This window comes from Lytechinus variegatus, chromosome 6, assembly GCF_018143015.1.
Source record: "Lytechinus variegatus isolate NC3 chromosome 6, Lvar_3.0, whole genome shotgun sequence".
NCBI lineage: Eukaryota > Metazoa > Echinodermata > Echinoidea > Temnopleuroida > Toxopneustidae > Lytechinus > Lytechinus variegatus.
In genome coordinates, this window is record NC_054745.1 from 14,594,596 (window position 1) to 14,613,252 (window position 18,657).

General features: G+C 38.8%; 1 protein-coding gene across 3 annotated transcripts; it reads right to left on the reverse strand.

Annotated features, from left to right (window-relative positions):
* Positions 1-352: 352 nt before the first annotated feature.
* LOC121417055 (zinc finger protein ZXDC-like) lies at positions 353-16,533 on the reverse strand. 3 transcript variants are annotated; one of them, XM_041610616.1, is made up of 14 exons: positions 15,027-16,533; positions 13,565-13,629; positions 12,061-12,168; positions 10,816-10,905; positions 9,748-9,926; positions 9,168-9,363; positions 8,067-8,247; positions 6,685-6,873; positions 5,045-5,122; positions 3,910-4,040; positions 2,842-3,334; positions 1,205-1,293; positions 981-1,055; positions 353-648 (listed from the first exon to the last, which is right to left on the reverse strand). In XM_041610616.1, exons 1-14 carry the CDS (start codon positions 16,486-16,488, stop codon positions 427-429), a joined length of 3,558 nt encoding a protein of 1,185 aa, XP_041466550.1. In that variant the 5' UTR covers positions 16,489-16,533; the 3' UTR covers positions 353-426. The 3 variants fall into 3 exon arrangements, with proteins under 3 accessions (XP_041466550.1, XP_041466551.1, XP_041466549.1); XM_041610617.1 differs by lacking the exon at positions 1,205-1,293 and having other exon boundaries at positions 981-1,138; XM_041610615.1 differs by lacking the exon at positions 1,205-1,293 and having other exon boundaries at positions 981-1,144.
* Between the last annotated feature and the right edge of the window lie 2,124 nt (positions 16,534-18,657).

Here is an 18,657-nt window from a genome sequence, read left to right on the forward strand (position 1 = left end):
GAGAATCTTCCCTGGAGACTTGTTAGTTCTGGGGGTGGGGCTGGTCACAATAGACTGACATGGCCTTGGAATAATACCAATAAAATTGCAAAATATTTGTTCAAGATATTTGTTCTATAAAGTCAGCGGGAAATCAGCTGTTACAAGGAATATATTTCATTTGCTGACACCAGATTTTGTGAAAAGCGTTGGAAACGACTGTAAGAGAGATGGAATTTTGGGGAAAGCAAACTCATTGTGCCAGCGAGAAATCTTTGACCAAGCCTCATTTGCCTCTGGCAACTGTCAGGCTACAAGAGAAAGTGAAATAATAGCTTTACCACGTAAGCAAGTCATTGATCTAGCATGGTTGGACCATGTATAATTCATATCCAGTTGCTGTTAAATTTCTGCATGACACCCAACTGACACTGACTAAACACATCTTCATTCTAAATCTTGTAAATTGATAGTGCTCTCCCTAAAACCGGAGACCATTACCCCTGGTATAACGCCGTCGCTCGTTATGAAGTCCGTGTCGGAGGCAGGATCACTCGCGCCCTCCACGAGCATGTCCGACACCGAGAGGGCAGCGTCGAGAGGTGATTGGTCGGCCGAGTCATGTGACGACAGCGGGAAGCCCATGTCAGGCATGTCCGGGGGGTCATCCTGGGGAGGGAATGGAGATGGAAAATGAATTATTTCAAACATGCAAAAAAGTGGATGTCTATTGTTTATTACGCCAATCTTTACAAAAACAGATTGCTATGCATGAAGTCTTTTGTATAGCATATTTTTTCCATAGGACTGTACATTACATAGTAGAGAGCTTTTCTCTATTATGACCGAAAATGCTATTCAAATTTGTAAAGCAAACTTATTCCCTGATAACTATTGTGTATCCATGAATAAAATGGTGTGTTGAATAGAATGTATGCATCAGCATCTGAGCAAACATATAACTTCGCAAAATACCCCCTGGTCTAATATAGCAACCTTACCTGTAGGAGTTGTGTTTGTATGTATCTTGTACCAGTCGTAGGATCACGGAGAGTCAGGGATGCACTGGTCATCATGTTGAGAGGGATGAAAGTAGCTTGTACAGACCCGTCGCTAGACTGACTGGAATCACTCTGGGATAGCAACTCAGCTTCAAGATCTTCAGCTATACATAAAGATAAAAAAAAGTTATGGTAACTAATGTGAAATTATCAATTGTTATCATGTTGAGAGGGATGAAAGTAGCTTGTACAGAACCGTCGCTAGATTGACTGGAATCACTCTGGGATAGCAACTCTGCTTCAAGATCTTCAGCTATACATAAAGATAAAAAAAAGTTATGGTAACTAATGTGAAATTATCGATTGTTATCATGTTGAGAGGGATGAAAGTAGCTTGTACAGAACCGTCGCTAGATTGACTGGAATCACTCTGGGATAGCATCTCTGCTTCTAAATCTTCAGCTATACATAGAGATACAAAGATTAGGGTAACTACAATGTGAGAGGGATGAGAGAAACCTCTAGCAAGAGGGCTGTCATTAGATTGGCTGGAATTACTCTGGGATAGCAACTCAGCTTCAAGATCTTCAGCTATACATAACGATACAAAGATTATAATTTTCGTGAAATTATAAATCCATACCATGTTAAGAGGGATGACAACAGCTTGTAGAGAACCGTTGTCGGGTTGAATGGAATTTAATTTCATAGGCCATTTCACTTGGCGACTAATTGCTAACCTTTGTGTTAACCCTATCTAGGCCAGGGTATTTTTGGATTTCATATGGCCGAGGAGGGGGCCTCCCAGGCCCCCCCCTAAGATCTCGGCCGTCGACAGCGCGATTGCGCCGAAAATTGGCACGCAGGTTGCCTGGGACATAATCTACAAGATTGTATAGTAATTTATTTCATGCAAATCACTATTAAGTGATTATGCTAATTTATGCGTAATTAGTATTCGAAATCATACTTTTTCCTCTAACTCCCTAAATAAAGCTCCAAATGTACTAATTTTTGTATACAATCTGTTTGTGATGTTCTTAGCAAGTGTAAATGAAAAAAAATTGCGATATCAAATAATTTTCTTATGTATTTTATTGTTTTTTGTAATTTCTTATGTATTTCTTTGTTTTTTATCTTTTGTTTTTTATTGTTTTTTTCAATAAAATTTGTCGGTGACTCTTCTGTGATCATAAAAAGCATAAAATAAATACATTTAGACCAGCAAAACTAAAAATAATCATACATTTATGAATTTTGGTTGAAAACACAATTTGCATTGACTTTGTACACGAAATCACGTTTTTGAGCAATTTTTGGTCTGACATGCACTTACATAATGTTGCGTAATTTCGGAACCACGTACCCGGGTGACGCAAAGTTGGTCTCAAAAGTTGCGCAAGACTTGAAAGTAAATAGTCAGCGAGCGGCGCAGTCAAAAAATTTCGCGCGGCCTAAATAGGGTTAAGGGGCCCTGATGATGGTTGGAGTTGGACCATATTGAGGGTAGACCAAGTGAATATGAACAATATGGCCCGTATTCTGATAGCAGGTTTAACTTAAACTCAGGTTTAAAGCTGTGGTTTTATGGGAAGCCAAAAGTACCAAAAATTTTTATTAAGTTGTGTGTTTCTTATGTTTACTGTGCTCTTTCCTGATTCATCGATGGTGAAGACAATCATCTATTTATACTTCCTAGAAAATTATGAATGATTTGAGAGCCAAATGAGCTGAAGTATGATATCTCTACTGTTAGTGATTTATGTAACAATGGGCTATCCATACTTAATCCACAACTTTAAACCCGAGTTTAAGTTAAACCTGCTATCAGAATACGGGCCTATGTGTTAAGGGAACCTACCTGTTTTCTTCAAACGTTCGAATGCATCCGCCGGTAAGGGGTGTTTGGCAGTGACTGCTCGATAGTCTGTCCTAGCAGACCCGCTCCGGTTCTCAAGATAAACCTTGGGCGTCGTGCTGGTGGTTGTGGTAGGCGGAGCAGACACCCCAACCGACTTTGCCTGAGATGTTGCCGACGTCAGTGACGATGATGTAAGAATGATAGGAGATGGTTGGGAAGATAGAGTCGTCGGGATGAGTGAGTGGATGGGCGTGGTCATCGAAGAGGGTAATAAGTGCACCCCTGACTGGGCGCTAAGTACAGGGAAGGATGAGAGAAGGAATGGAGCGGAGGAGGCTGGGATGCTATCTATTTCTGCGTCTTTGGTAACGTTGGCGGATGAGGGTGTCGAGAGGTTGAGGGCAGTGTTCTTGGGCAAGAAAACTTGGTTGTTGAGGAGACCGGAAGCTAGGATGGAAGCTGCTTCGTCTCGGCTACTTGTCAGTGAACTCAACTAAAATAAATACCAAACGTTAAATTTGTTAAAATAAAATTATGCACGATGATCAATCATGAAACAATTTCGCAGAAACACCTGAAAGAGTTCTGATTGTTGTAACTGCATCAGGGCGAACAGTATTGCAATTGAGTACACCATCAACTTCAGTTTCACAAGTAAAAACTAGAGAGAGCACATGCCTATGCTATCAGCATCATTGCCAACCCCACCATCAAAAATGTTATTATCATGAACATCATTACCACTACAATAGTGATTATTGTTTTCACTGCTATCATCACCATCAATGGTCATCACCATAAGCATTGCTGTGGTCATCAACATAGTCATCACCATCACTACCAACATCATCATCCCCATCGTTGTCACCATCATCATCATCATCTTCACCACCTGACCACAATCATTTTTCATCATAACCATCACTCTCATCATTATTCATAATCATCATCTTCACCAGCACAACCATCACCATAATCATCTCATATCAACACCATCATCTCCATCCCCCATCCAAATCACCACAACCACAATCATCGTCATCATCATCATCACCATCACCATCTTACCGGTATACTGGCTGATGAAGGAGGGATCATCGTTGACTGTAGAAGAGACGTGTTCATGAGCGATGTTGGGATGGTAGGAAGGGACATAGAGGCTATGGCCGGCTCTGTGCTCTCTGGGGTAGCTGCAGCAGCTAAATAGATGTTAATCAACAGAGAGAATCAAAACTTCACATCTAACAGTCAAGTGCAATAAACAAGAATGTCAACTCATACTACACAGGAATGTTAGAATAACAAATTGTACTTCTGCTACGTACATTAATTCAATTGTAAACATTACATTTGAATATGCCACTCGGATGTTCTTTTGATCAACTCTTTTGGTTTCTGGTGCTGTGCCATGGATACCCCCGTTACTTCTTCACCTATGTAATTACATTATTGTATCTGTATGGTTTGATTTCATTCTAAATAGTTTTTTATCTTTTTCTTTTCTCTCTCTTGCTTTTTGAAATATTCAATTCTGTTGTAATTATTTCAATGTCTTGTGTGTGTAAATTTTGTGATAACATGATGACCAAAGAAAACATATCAACTCATCTCTTTTCAACACTAGCATGGTTTTCATTTTCATAGTATTCCTACATTAGTCAGCCCACCTGTGCACTTTGAAACACCTGTATAAAGCGCCCTATAAATGATATTGTCACCATTAAAGCAGTTACAAACCAGCCAACATCTCGAGTCCTCAACTACCCAAATCTGGCCAGGTGGCTAACCCATTACGCAACATTCTGATCAGTTTAGTCTTGTAATTTAGACCCATTTGAATGATATCACAATAATTCCAAACCCAACGAATTCATACTGTAATAATGAAGTACCGGTAACCAAGTGGGTAAACAAGTACTTTTCCTCTCAAAACGATTCAGTTCTTTTAGGCACAACGGTCCCAGTATTTGGAACAATTTACCTAATAATTTTATGTCATGCACTACTTTGTCATCATTTAAGGTCTTATTGAAGAGACACCTAGTCTCTTCATTTTCCTTGTAACTCTCTATTTTAAGTACCTATGTATCATGCGTATCGTGAGCGCCTTGAGCACATAACTAGGATACCTGCGCAATACAAATCCCATATCATATTTTCATTATTATTTTAAAAAAACAGAAATCTTGACAATTTTGCTTACCTGTAGAGCTGGGTGCCGTTGTAGAAGCATGGAGTTGATCGTTGCCTAATCCTATCAGTTCAAAGTCACCTGCACCTCCTAAACAAACAAAAAAACATGCAAAGATCAATCAATCTTTGGCGAACATCCGATTAATGGATAGTCTACTAATGTCACTTTGAAACCTGTATGTCACTGTAATGTCTAATACGCCATCACTAAACACTGCTAAAACTCAAGTCCTTCACCATGTTCATGTTAAAGCTTGTGTATAGTTTTGGTAAATCCACCAAAATGCACCTATCACTATTCCAATTCATTGCTAGATAATATGAATGGATATGCCCTATAACAGTTATGATGTGGAGGATATGAAATGAAAATGTGTTTTACAGGATAAATTTTGCGATTTTACATGGAAATTTAACTTGATCGGGTCACCCGATCAAATTAAAATATCTGTGTGTTTTTGTCTTTCAATTAAATCCTATTCCAAATCAGGGAATGGGCTGAAACTTTCAAGATATGTTCTTTGTCTGTAACTTTTGGATATCTAATCACTAAATTTATAAGATAAATGCTTGAATGCCCATTTTTTAATTTAAAACAAGCATCGCCGAGAGAGGGCGCTATATATCCAAGATTTGAATATTCGAAATTTTCTCAGAGAAGTGCAGTTGGAAAAATATGTAACGGTCTCTACGCTTCAGTAAGACTGTCATATTAGATGATATTCGATTATCAATCACATTATTGACCCTTTACCAAAGCTATACACAGGCTTTAATACCATATTAGAGATGCACATTGCATTGCAGTATGTTGGGTCTCATAAGTTGCAAGAGACATAAAATGAACAGGTCATATAATATAATCACAAAAAAGGTTGAGGGGGAAAAAATAAGCACCCCCCCCCCCCCCCTCTCCCTCCCTCTTTCCCCGGATACACAGGATTAACCAATTTTAGTTCATTTTAGTAAAACACAAAGAACTATTTATTGCCCAAAATCACTTTGTTCGTCACAGCAGCCTCTTATTTCCTTACCAGAAAATGAAAGGGGGAAACCATGTCATGAATACTGATTGCCCAATATCATTTTTTTGGTCACAGCAACTTTCTATTTCCTTATCAGTTAATGGTAGGGAGCACCGTGTGTTGAAGAACAATCAAAAGATCAGTTCATAGTTACTTCATGGACAATTTTGGTCAAATGACCTTTCATTTCTTTCATTATGATAGGCAGAATTCAAAGCAAGATATTACATAAGCATGACTTACATAGCAGGATGAAGAAATTGAATAGACCCGGTGACTAGAAAAGCACACCAATGAACACTTTATGAAGGTATTTGTTGCATTCCTACTTTGAATGCATACCATAGCACGTTGCACAATGTACTTGGCAAACTGTGAAATACAACTCGTTCGTGGATTGTTTTTTTTATGTAAATGAAAAACACAATTCAAAAGAATATATGAATAATCAAGACATCAAAGTTGGTGCTTATCTCATTAGATTTTAAACCACCATGTCATTTTAGTACAAATGACCTTCCTCTGATCATACGCAGAATCTTTTGACCATGCGCAGAAAGGAACTACGAACTGGCTTATTGCAGAATATCATCTTGATTGTCATCGTAACTTTTTATTTCCTTACCTGTAAACGGTAGAGGGACACCATGTCCCTTGACTATGTGATTTTTTAGTCCAAGCTTGCTTGCGAAGCTCATGTCACACCCATCCAGTGGGCAGCTAAAGAGAAGCTTCTCCCTCATTGGTTTGGCTTGCTGGTGTCTTTTCTGATGCATGTATAGTGAGCTACGGGCAGCAAACCTCGCATTACAACCTGTACAGAGAAGGCAAGCTGCTATTATAAACTACTGAAATGCGGATATGACAAGGTGGGGCAGCTAAAGGGATGTTTCTCCCTCATTGGTTTGGCTTGCTGGTGTCTTTTCTGATACATGTATAGTGAGCTACGGGCAGCAAACCTCGCATTACAACCTGTACAGAGAAGGCAAGCTGCTGTTATAAACTACTGAAATGCGGATATGACAAGGTGGGGCAACTAAAGGGATGTCTCTCCCTCATAGGTTTGGCTTGCTGGTGTCTCTTCTGATACATGTATAGTGAGCTACAGGCGGCAAACCTCGCATTACAACCTGTACAGAGAAGGCAACCTGCTGTTACAAGCTACTGAAATGGGGATTTGACAAGGTGGGGGGGGGGACAGCTAAGGAGAAGCTTGAATTCCCTGCTGCTTCCTAAAACCGGCAAGTCACTGTAGGAGCCCATTGTGAATTAAAGAATAGTGAATTGAACGCAGAAGAGGATCCAGACTTTTGATATGGGGGGAGGGGGGTCACAATAGCGAATTTGGAATATAGAGGGGTCGAAGATGACAATTTTCTTAGACTGAGCTAATGCCAAATTATCAATATGTATGTTCAATGGGCGATTCTTTAAACATGCGGCCCTGTGTGGATCCACAACACTGATTGAATGGGTTCAAATGTTGATTGATTTATTCTTTTATGCACTTTCTGAATCTAAAAAAATTGTTTATCAGAATAATACTTTTTCATGTGATTGTATTAATTTTTCACAAACATGTTGTACATAACAAAAAACCTAGAACCCATTCGTATTCTTTTCATCATTCTCTTGACCCTTGTTATGACAAATTGAATTTGTTGTATTTGAATAAAGTTATTCATTGTAGGAGACTCACAGAGACAATCAATGTTTTCCAGTGTGGTCCAGTGGTTAGAGCACTGGACTCATAATCGCAAGGTTGTGAGTTCGAATCCCAACTCTGCCATTGTCTCCACTTTGAGAAAAAGGCGAGTGATATCTGTCGTCTATTACGTCAGCCACTATGACTGATTAACCTAGACGTAAAATGTTTCCAAGGTAATTGGTTATATACCAGCTTGGCGTTTATCAGCAAAAATGCTGTCCTGCTGAGTTCCTAAGGGAGTCACCACAAACAGAAACAGAGTTCACTTTTTCCCTGGGATTAAATGTGCAGAATCTTACCTTCTTCCTTGCAAGCGAATGGTTTCTGTCCGCTGTGGAAGACCTCATGTGATTTGAGATGTTCTAGCCTGGTGAAGAGTTTCTGACATCCTTCAAACTTACACCGGTATTTCCTCTCCCCAGTGTGGCGTACTATATGACGGGTCAGCTTCTGAATGCACGTGAACGCCCAATCACAACCCTACAACCAGAAGTAAAAATACTTGTTTATAATAATAATAATAGGCATTTATATAGCGCCATCTATCTAGAAATATTCTATTCGGAGGCGCGTTGTTATCATCATTATTACCCCGGCTTTAGCTCGAGCGGCCTTTCAGCTCTCATGCATTCAAGGAATTAATCCTGCCGGGTACACATTTACCTCACCTGGTCGAGTGCAGCACAAAGTGGATAAATTTCTTGCTGAAGGAAATTACACCATGGCTGGGATTCGAACCCTCTGTTTCAAAGTCGAAGGACTTATCCACTGGGCCACAACGCTCCACATCAGTGATTTCTGATTTCAATGACAAATCAGTTTAACAGTGACTTAATAAGAATCATCTGGGGAACTTTTCATGAGAGGACTTGTCGGATAGAATGACCGACGTGTCTAGTTTATTTGACAGTTACCTTAGTAATGGTGGTTCATAGCCAATCAAAATTGAGGAAAGTTGTCAGATCTGACAACTTGTCGGACAAAAATGTTGATGAAACGCTCCCCAGATTATTGATGTCTCCATAACAATTATCCCTGGCCCTGTTTATTTGATTCAATCATCCCTGCACACAATATATATACATCCTCCACGCTTAGAAAGTATCCAAGCCAGTTACCACTAAGGCTCATACAATAACTGACGAGCTAAGATGTCTTTCACATCCTGAACAAGAACATATCAGTATTTTAAAAGCTGAGAATCTGAACTTTCGGTGAGGAAAAAACTATTTTCAAAGAAATATCATAAGACAACACATAAAAATGAAAAATTAAGAAATCAGCATTTTGCATGAAACAATCACATTTTTTCAGTACTAATTACGGAAAAATCAGTACCAGTTGGGAGCTCTGTTGTAATGGCACCTGTGAATACACCATGTAATCTTGTCTGAACATACCTCAAACGTGCACTTGAACGGTCTTTCCCCCGTGTGTGAACGCATGTGAAGCTTGAGTCTGCACGCCTTGTCATAGACCTTGGTACACCCTTCAAACGGGCAGGGGTAGTCAGTAGCGTCTTTGACATGAACCCTCTGGTGTGAACCCAACGCACTGGAAGTGGTGAAAGTCTTGGTGCAGCCGGGATACTCACACCTGTACAGAGAAAAACATTAAAGGGTGAAGACCTTGTACAGCCAAGATACTTAAATCTATACAGAGTAGAATAAGAAGCACAAAATGGATGAAAGTCTTTGTGCAGCAGGGACACTCACATCTGTATGGAGCAAGATGAAAGGTGAAAGGTGTTTTGCCCAGCATAGCAACATTCAAGGAATGGAATCCTGAACAGCCCACTTACTTGAGTCTTTGTTCTTCAAAGTGTTTTCGTTTGAATCTTGAGTAGCAGTGCCATTTTGATGCGCCCTTTTATTGTTCTCACAATTGTGTCGTAATACAAACAAGTTCCCTTTGTGAAAGGTGCTTTTGCCAACATAGCAACATTCAAGGAATGGAACCATGAACAGCCAGCCCACTTACTTGAGTCTTTGTTCTTCAAAGTGTTTTCGTTTGTGAATCTTGAGGAGTGGTGCCGAGTTGAAGACCTTCCCGCAGCCCTCGTAATCACAGACCTCCACGGTCTGACGGAAGTGAGAGTTCAGGTGCATCTTCAAGTTGTAGATGGTTGAGAATTGCCTCCCGCAATTTTCCATGCCACACTGTAATAGAGAAAAATAAGAGGAGTTTTCCATTAAACAGAGTGGGCCCAAGTCAAAATGTTTAAGTGCTAAAGAAAATCAATTCATAAAAAAAATGCTAACATTTTATATTTCCCATATTTATATCCTTGAAATGACCATCTACATGTACGGTACACTCTATTTCTTAGTTGGAAACTATCAATAAAATGGGTGTGAGTGGTCACAAATAAAAAGATCTGAAAAAAGCTGAAGAGTATTGAAAAAGTCTGAAATAGAAAGAGCTCCCATACTTTTTGTACAGAGGAAAGACAAATATAAGCTGAAAATTAAAAAAAAAAAATCTGAAATCAGATACAAATTTGAACTCTCACACTCCTGATAAAATGAGGAATAGTGCCTTCTTTCTCCACTCTGAAAGACTGTTTCCAGTTGATATCACACTCGAACAACCAACATGAAAGTGTACACGTGGGACTACAATAATGCATTATCCCATTTACACATAGACTTTCATTCATCTGCACAAATACAAAATGCACTATCACGGAGGTTGTTGAGGTAATTACTTGGATGTAATTTCTTTAATCGCAGATAGAAACCCTGGAAATTAAGGCAATGCAAAAGTGTGACTCCGGGCTTGTTTATGATCCCAAGCCAAACATGGATACTGCACTGAGCGGCCACTGCCTACTTCATTGGCCTTTGATATATTTTATACTTTTGTTTTTCCCCATTTGTGCTGCAAGCCTATCTGCCCAATAGAAAAGTGGTCTTGCGGTGAAAATATTGAGAGCTTCGACCCAGTAATGAATGTAAGATTTCAAACTCAGAAACAAAGAAATAACAAGAAAATAGAAAGTGCAGGTAGGAAAGTAGTGTTAAAGGCCAAAATTTTGATTTTGCTTACCACGAACGGTTTAGCACCGCTATGACCTGACAGATGCCTCCTCAACTTGTATGGTGAAGGGAATGTCCAGCCACAGTTCTCATGTGGACACTGCAAAAAAAAAAAAAACGGGCCAGAGACATGATGAATTAGGGGATATCATATTGGTGCATGGGATTATTTCTCCCCAAAAATGATGATGTTCAATTCAAGTTATCTGTTTTCTCACCAATATAAAAACAATATACAATGTGTACAAGAATGAAAATGAAATGTATTAGAGAAAAGCGGAGTCTACTGAAAAGTTCATAAGAACTTTGACTTGTCGCTCCCAGTAAAGCAAGATAAAATACATGTAGAAAATCAAATGAAAAAAGATACAGGCAAGATCAGCATTCACCAGCAAACATATTTGACCATGGGGGACATAATAGTGCAATGGAAAATAAATTAAGAGCCCCAGCAGTCCCCATTCATTGTAATGTTAAAGCTCATTAAATGTTGCAGATTTAGGCAGTAGGTCGTGAGGGGGAGCCCACGTAGAAAAACAAATTATTTGCTAGTGAAGAATTGTAATTAGAATAGTGATGGGCTACATGTATACATTGAGTAAAAAAAAAGGTGATGATTCAAATTCCTTAGGGCACCGGCTTATTTGATGCAGTGTCATCTATTGAGGGGAAAAATAAGCTTGTCGTGAAAATATTCAAATTATTTTTTTTTTGCTTTTCTTTTTAAAACTGTTTTTGATCTTTGAATGTAAAGGCCTTGTCTCATTGTTCCGTGCAAGCCTTGCTGGTGACTAGTGGTGGATTGTGTGGGATTGCCCGCAACAATGTTTCTACTGGCAACTGCATGTGAGATCTGTGCGAGCGACCTGTGACAGGGCCATAAGGGTAAATTGCCAATTTGACTACTGCCAACTCACCAAATGGTCTACTTTCAAAATGGTCTAATGCCATTCCGTTGATCAACACTTCGTGTAACAACCATTTGGTCCAATCACCACTTCGTCTAGTCATCATTTCGTCTATGACCACTTCGTCTCATAACCAGTTGGTCTAATATCCATTTCATTCATTTTGCACAATCAAAACTTAGTCCAATTTAAATGGTATGTGGACTAAATTATTAGACGAAATGGTGATTGGATGAAATAGTAATTAGACCATATGGATAGTGGATGAACCGATGGTAGACCAAATGATAGACAAGTTGGCAATTGAACAAATTGGCATTAAACAAATTGGAAATAAAAATAAGTACCTTATGGGGTCTGTCATCGTTATGACCCAGTTTATGAATCCTATACTTAGACTTGCCAACAATAGTCTCTCCACATCCAGGGTGATCACACTTTATCGTCTCCTGTGCCTGAAAAATAAATTGTATACCGATATGCTTAATCAATCTGAGCTGAGGAAATATACCATGGCCTATGTTTTTATGGGGGCTTGTCGCAATTTCACCCCGAAATGTTCAAAAGAGCCTTGGAAAAAAATTTTAAAGAGCCCTATAAACTTTCCATTAATTGCAATAAAATAGGGGAGACCGGGTTGGTTGGAACATGGGGAAAGTTGAAACATCGTAATTTTCTTTTAACGCCTGTAAAATAAATTTATGCAATACTGCCCTCAATTTATTGCAATAATTCAACAATGTTATATTATCAATAGCAATAAATTGAGGGCAGTATCGCATTTATAAATTTATTTTACAGGCGTTACAGAAATTACAATGTTTCAACTTACCCCATGTTCCAACTAACCCCGGTCTCCCCTACTGTAACTTTTTCAATTTAGATTTTAACAGTAGGCCCCCAATAACTAAAAAAAATATATATTATATTTTACATTTTTTTTAAATACTCATGCAACATATCTATGTCACAATTGAAAATTGGAGGAATTCATGCCAATTAATTTGATTTTTTAAATAGTTTTGAATGGGGCCTTTTTACATCTTAGTACAGTGTTTTCTGTGACAAAGAATTTGGTGAAAAGAATTCTTACTGTTGTCGGAAACGTGGCATTTCACGCATTCCTTACACTGCATGAAAAAAATTGAGCTTACAGTAAAGAGGAAAACTTCTGTGGACTGTATTTACACCATGTATGCGATGTACTGTCTGATTAATTTCACATTCAGCATGGTTTTTAATTTAAGGACATGTATTGAACATCAAAATAAAATTTTGAGAATAAATCAGAAATAACAAAGGTGACACTCCCATCCCACCCCCATCTCCAAACAAACAATAAATAAAAGAAACTAAATTGTATTGTTGGAACATGAGACAAAATAATAATTTTTTCTTCTTGGTTGTTCTTTCCCCCGTATTTGAGAATCAATTTATACATTTTATTAAATTTGTATGAATTGATACAAATTGATACAAACAAGATTTTGATTGAAATATTGAATCAGTGAATAAACTTTCATATGCTTTAACACCCACTGAAAAGAGACAACTAAAAACAATGGGGAATATACATATATGCACATGTATGAACTGAAAGAGTAGAAGAATATTGAGAGAGCAAAGTAAATGAACAAGTTTTTTTTTTTTTACAAAGGCTGTAGAAAGATCTGGGCCCTGTAACACAATAAATAATAGTGATTAATCACTAATATGAAAGAAGAAATCTGATTGGCTCCCAATCAATCTACACAAAATGCGCATGCAACGATGAGCTTGAGAGGCCATTTCATTTAGCAATTAATGACAAACATTTGTAGTACGTGTCCAGGAATGACAAAGCATACTCACTTCTTTCTTCCTCTGTGGTGTTTTCTTGGTCCAAGTTTTTTCAGCAGTTTGCTCATTTACAGCATCTAAAACAATAAAACAATATTACTGTTCAATACTACTCATTTCAAAATTTAAAAGATACTTAAAAGGTCAAGTCATCCCCAGAAAATTGTTGATTTGAATAGAGAAAAATCAAATTAGGCCAAAATGTGCACTTTTATGATACTATCAATGTACACTGTGATCTATGGAATGTCCAAGGACACCCTTACAAAAAGTTTATTTGAATAAAAAGAGAAAAATCCAATTAAGTATAACACTCAAAATTTCATCAAAATCAGAAGTAAAGTAAGTTGTGACACTTTAAAGTTCTGCCTATTTATCACAAAACAGTGATATGCACAACTCAAATGAGAAAGTTGATGTCTCTCACTCACTATTTCTTTTGCTTTTCATTGTTTTAATTATTTCTTTTTTTATAGATTTGACAATAAGGACCAACTTGACTGAATCATATAGTACTAAACATGCCCATTCCACATGTTCAGGGAGGAATTAATTGTTGTTTCACTTGACAAAGTAGAGAAAAATAGAATATTCCCTATTCAATATAATTATATACAAAAGAAAGTCAGTGGATGACATCATCAGTCTCCTCATTTGCAAACCACCAGGATGATGTGCTTGTAACTGTTTTGTGAAATCAAGCATAACTTTAAAAATGTTATAACTTTATTTTACATCCGATTTGGATGAAATTTTAAGTGTCATGCTTGTTGGATTTTTCTCTTTTTATTCAAATCAACTTTTTGTTGGGGTGATCATGTCCTTTAAACTGGAAATGTACAGTACCAGTTTATGATCAATACTGTTCCCAAGACAAGTACGTAGTTTGCATTTCCAATCAAAATTTGTAAATTTTCTCATTCTAATTGTAATTTTAATGAATGAAATTAATTGAATTTGTGCCTATCAAGATTAAGCTGTACTCATTCAGAGAATTTTCAATTTGCCTTTTAATAAATTCATTGGTACTTGCATGTCTGAAATTCATAAATTTTGCAGCATGCAGGCACAAAATATACTTATGTCAGAATTTGGAATTGTCCCAGTTTACAGGGACTGTCTCAGTTTTCAAAGATTTCTCCACACAAGAAATCTAGGAAAGTTCATTCACCAGTAAAGTACGCTAGTCAATGTGAACATAATCATGCTTCATAAATTTGAATAGGGCAAGTCATGAAGAAGAGACAGTGAACTGCAGATTGGGGTCACTGAATCTTATCAGCACACTATATCCTTGGAAGTTGGAGTTGCAGTAAGTGAAATAAAACTGTCCCCATAAATAAGGACAATCTCAATATCAAGCCACAATTTGTCTTAAGTAGTTTTTAATGAGCATATCCTTGTTCTCTGGGATAATCCTACTTTTTGAAACAGTGCCTCTAATGTCCATAATTAAATCCCTGGATATTATTACCTTCATTCTCCAGCTCCATCTTGTCTTCATCACCTTTTGGAGGTTCAGCATCTGCATTCACATCAGGTTTTCCCTGTAGCATCAGTGCTGAAGTGATCATGTCTCCTGTGATCGCACCCAAATCCTCCTTGGCAATCACCGTCGGAATGGACGTCACATTATGATTACAGAGGAGCGCATCTCGAATCGCATTGTCCACGTCCACAGGGACCGTATCCACTATTGCCCCTTCTGCTGAATCCGATTTGGCTCGATCAACTGACATGAAGTCGAGTGGGACATCGTCACTTGTGGTTTGTTCGCCTGTTGTTGCTTCGTCGCTTATGTCCATAACGGGAATGTACATAACTGATTCGGGATCAACCGTCACGCGGAATCGCTGGGTCATCCCTGTTGTCTTGTCGCGACTAGTTATGATGTACATGAGGGGGTTGGGAGGCTGAGGCGCAGTTGCGTCATCTCCTGCATCCCGGCTTTGCTCATCACTCTCTCCTTCTTCAGATCCCGACACAGCTTTGTTAACTTGTGCAATGTTCAACAGCAGACTGTCTCCAGTTGGGTCAGTGAATTCAGCATCGGGTGGAATGATCGGTGGATATTCAACTGAACTTGATGACTTCCCTTGTTTTAGAGAACTGGAAACTGAGCCTGATGTCTTGGCTGGTCGAGGATCTTGAGCGAGTTGGACGGCTTTTTTCTTTGAAATTGAATTTGCCATTCTAATTTCTTGACCTAAGTTGCCATGCACTGAAGTATTTGAGAGTTTCTGATGCTTCATGCTTAAATCGAGAGCAGAGGTTGGTAGTTTTGACTGAGTGGACTTCTTCTTCTTCGCCCTGCCCTTGGATTGCTTAGCGACCGTGGACTCGGAGACGGGGGTGTCGGTGGCAGGAAGACTCCATCCATTCCCACTGGCGATGTCTATCGCTATCGGAACGGACGCTGACGGTGCCGAGGGTTCCGGCTGCGTTTCATTGCGGGTACCGCTCACCCCCTCGGTCGTAGGGGAAGTCGAACTCTGCGATTGCATGGCTTCAACGCCGGTTTCTTCCGAGTAATCCACATTATCTTGGATAAAGTCAATATTCACGCAATCCGAGCTTCCCAATTCCAAAAGCGCAGCTCCCTGGCCGCCCAAAAGTCTTGATATAGTCTCGTTATCAGCGGCTGTGTCGGGGATCGACAGGACGGGTGGATCGGGGACATTTCCCAGTTGCACAGGAACCAAATTGGATATTGAACTACTTCCAATACACGACGCGCCATCTTGAATTTTGACGATAGATCCAGTCGAGATGGTGGAAATCGTTGATATTCTTGGTTGTTCTTTACTTTTCTTCCCTCTTCTTCCACGGTTTTTGCCTCCAGACTTTCCAGCAAGAGTAGGTGATTCCCCCGTCCCCGTAAAGCCCAAAACATCGGTATCAAACCCCTGTTTGGAATCAGCAGAAATCCCGTTCATGATGGACCTCCGGGTTTCTTTGATGAAAAGACAGGGCGGAGGATCACGTGACCGAACTTCCCTTCAGAATGCATGAGAAAGAAAGATCGAGAGCACGTCAACCCAAGCACCCCCCCCCCCCCCTCACCTAATCGGGCATTTGCGGAATAATTGCAAGGTTTCTTATTTTTCTTTGAAATATATCAGGTTGATTACAATTTCCCATTTCATTTCCCCATGAAAGAACCCTATAAAATGAAAAAATAGAAAATAAGAGAAAGAAGAAAGAAAGAAAGAAAGATTGAAAGAAAAAGAATAAAGAAAGAAAGAGAGGAAAGATTAAATGATAGATTAAAACGGAAAGTTCAACTCAACAAAAAAATGAAATGCCTAAAAAATCACACAAGCATGCTGAAATCTATATCAGAATCGTAGGGCCTATATTAATTCGTTTAATTGATTTCACATTTTTTTTATTTGATTTATTCCCACCCTGATATTTCAATAACAAATGTATATACAAGTATATAACTTGTGTCATTTTCCAAGCATATGCATATAAAACAGTATCCTTTTAACATAACGTTATGCTTGAAAAAAACCTCCTTCTTATAAAGAAAAACAAGTTGAAGTATGTATATTCCAGCCCCTGGATGATCCAAAGGGGGACAAAGCCGGCCCATGCCCCACCCCCCCCCCTTGGAACATTTGTTTTTGCCTGTCAAACTTGTTCGTGGACGAAATATTTTTAATTTTTGGTGAAAAACCTTCTTTGTTTTTTTCTTATAAATTTGCTTGTTAAACTTCCTCGGGGGAAATGTGCCCCCACCCCTGGAAGTTCCTGGATCCGCCCCTGCCCGGATGTATATGAACTTATATACAATAAATAGGTCTATAGTGCCTAATCGCGTAAATTAAAATGTGGGAGACTTGAAATTGATGGAAGCGCCACCATGCATGCAAGCAAAACGGCCTTGGGGGACGTTAAAGAACTGCATATTTACATTAAAAATGTTGATTGGGTTGATAATGGGCTCTCATTATAACCTCCAATTATCCGCACAATTGGGTGGGTGGGGGGGGGGGGGTCCGCCACTGCATGACAGTCATATTATGCAACATTCATCAGAGAGTTGATCATAAAGATGCATATAGGCCTACACATTATGCGATGTTATCCTTCTTTTGCATCTTGATAATTTCATCTTATTCAGATATAAGGAATATTATCTCATGGGCGAATCAAACTGTTTTACATTGGTACGGAAGAAAAAATAAGGTATTTCTCCTTTTTTTCATATAACAAATACAAAGGAAATGACTTAAGTGGGTGATGTCACAACCCACTAGCTCAATATTTGCATATCCCGACCAGGCAGGATATAGGAGGCTCCTCCTGTTTATAAGTTGTGAAATTAAAACTGTATTTTTCATCGATTTTAATGAAATTTCAGCGTTAATGCTTGTTTAATTCAATCTTTTTATTCAAATCAACTTTTTTGCTTCATTTTACTTGAGGCTGAAAATCAATTGGAGCTTTATGATAATAGGCCTAAACACAACTATTCGAAGAGTTGTCTGGACCGCTTTTGAGGAAAGCCAAGGCCCTATATAAACAAGGTTGCGACAACAGGGGTCAAAGGTCAAATTTGAAGGATCTCGAATAGTTCCAACCGGGCCTTTTTGTCGACTGCTACCATTGGAAATGCGTGCAAAATTTTGGATCATTTTTTATAATTATATCGAAAATTGACGTTAGAAATTTATTTTAACGCTGCATGTTCATATCAATATATTAGCGACCACCTAAATTTATCAAATTTGTACGATCTCATAACAAAATACGTGAATATCGTTGAATTGAAAAATGGCAACCGAGTTCGTCGCACGCCGTAAATGCTCACTGCTCCTGTAGCGAGCGGGACGGTGCACTAATTTTCCCCGGAACTGTCGGGCTGGATGTAAGGCTTTGCTGGTCCCCCACGGGTCGTTTGGAGAGCGAGAGGTGAGATGTACCGGTATGTCATGTGTTGCCATAAATATTAGTTTCATATCCTAAATTCTTATTGTAGATTTTGTGCCGTTGTTAATTTAGCTGAATTTGATTTTGTTACCAGAGCACTCAAAAACATGAATGATTTGAGCATATCTTTGTGCTTGTCTTTAGTTTGACTGTTCGAGTTTGACTGA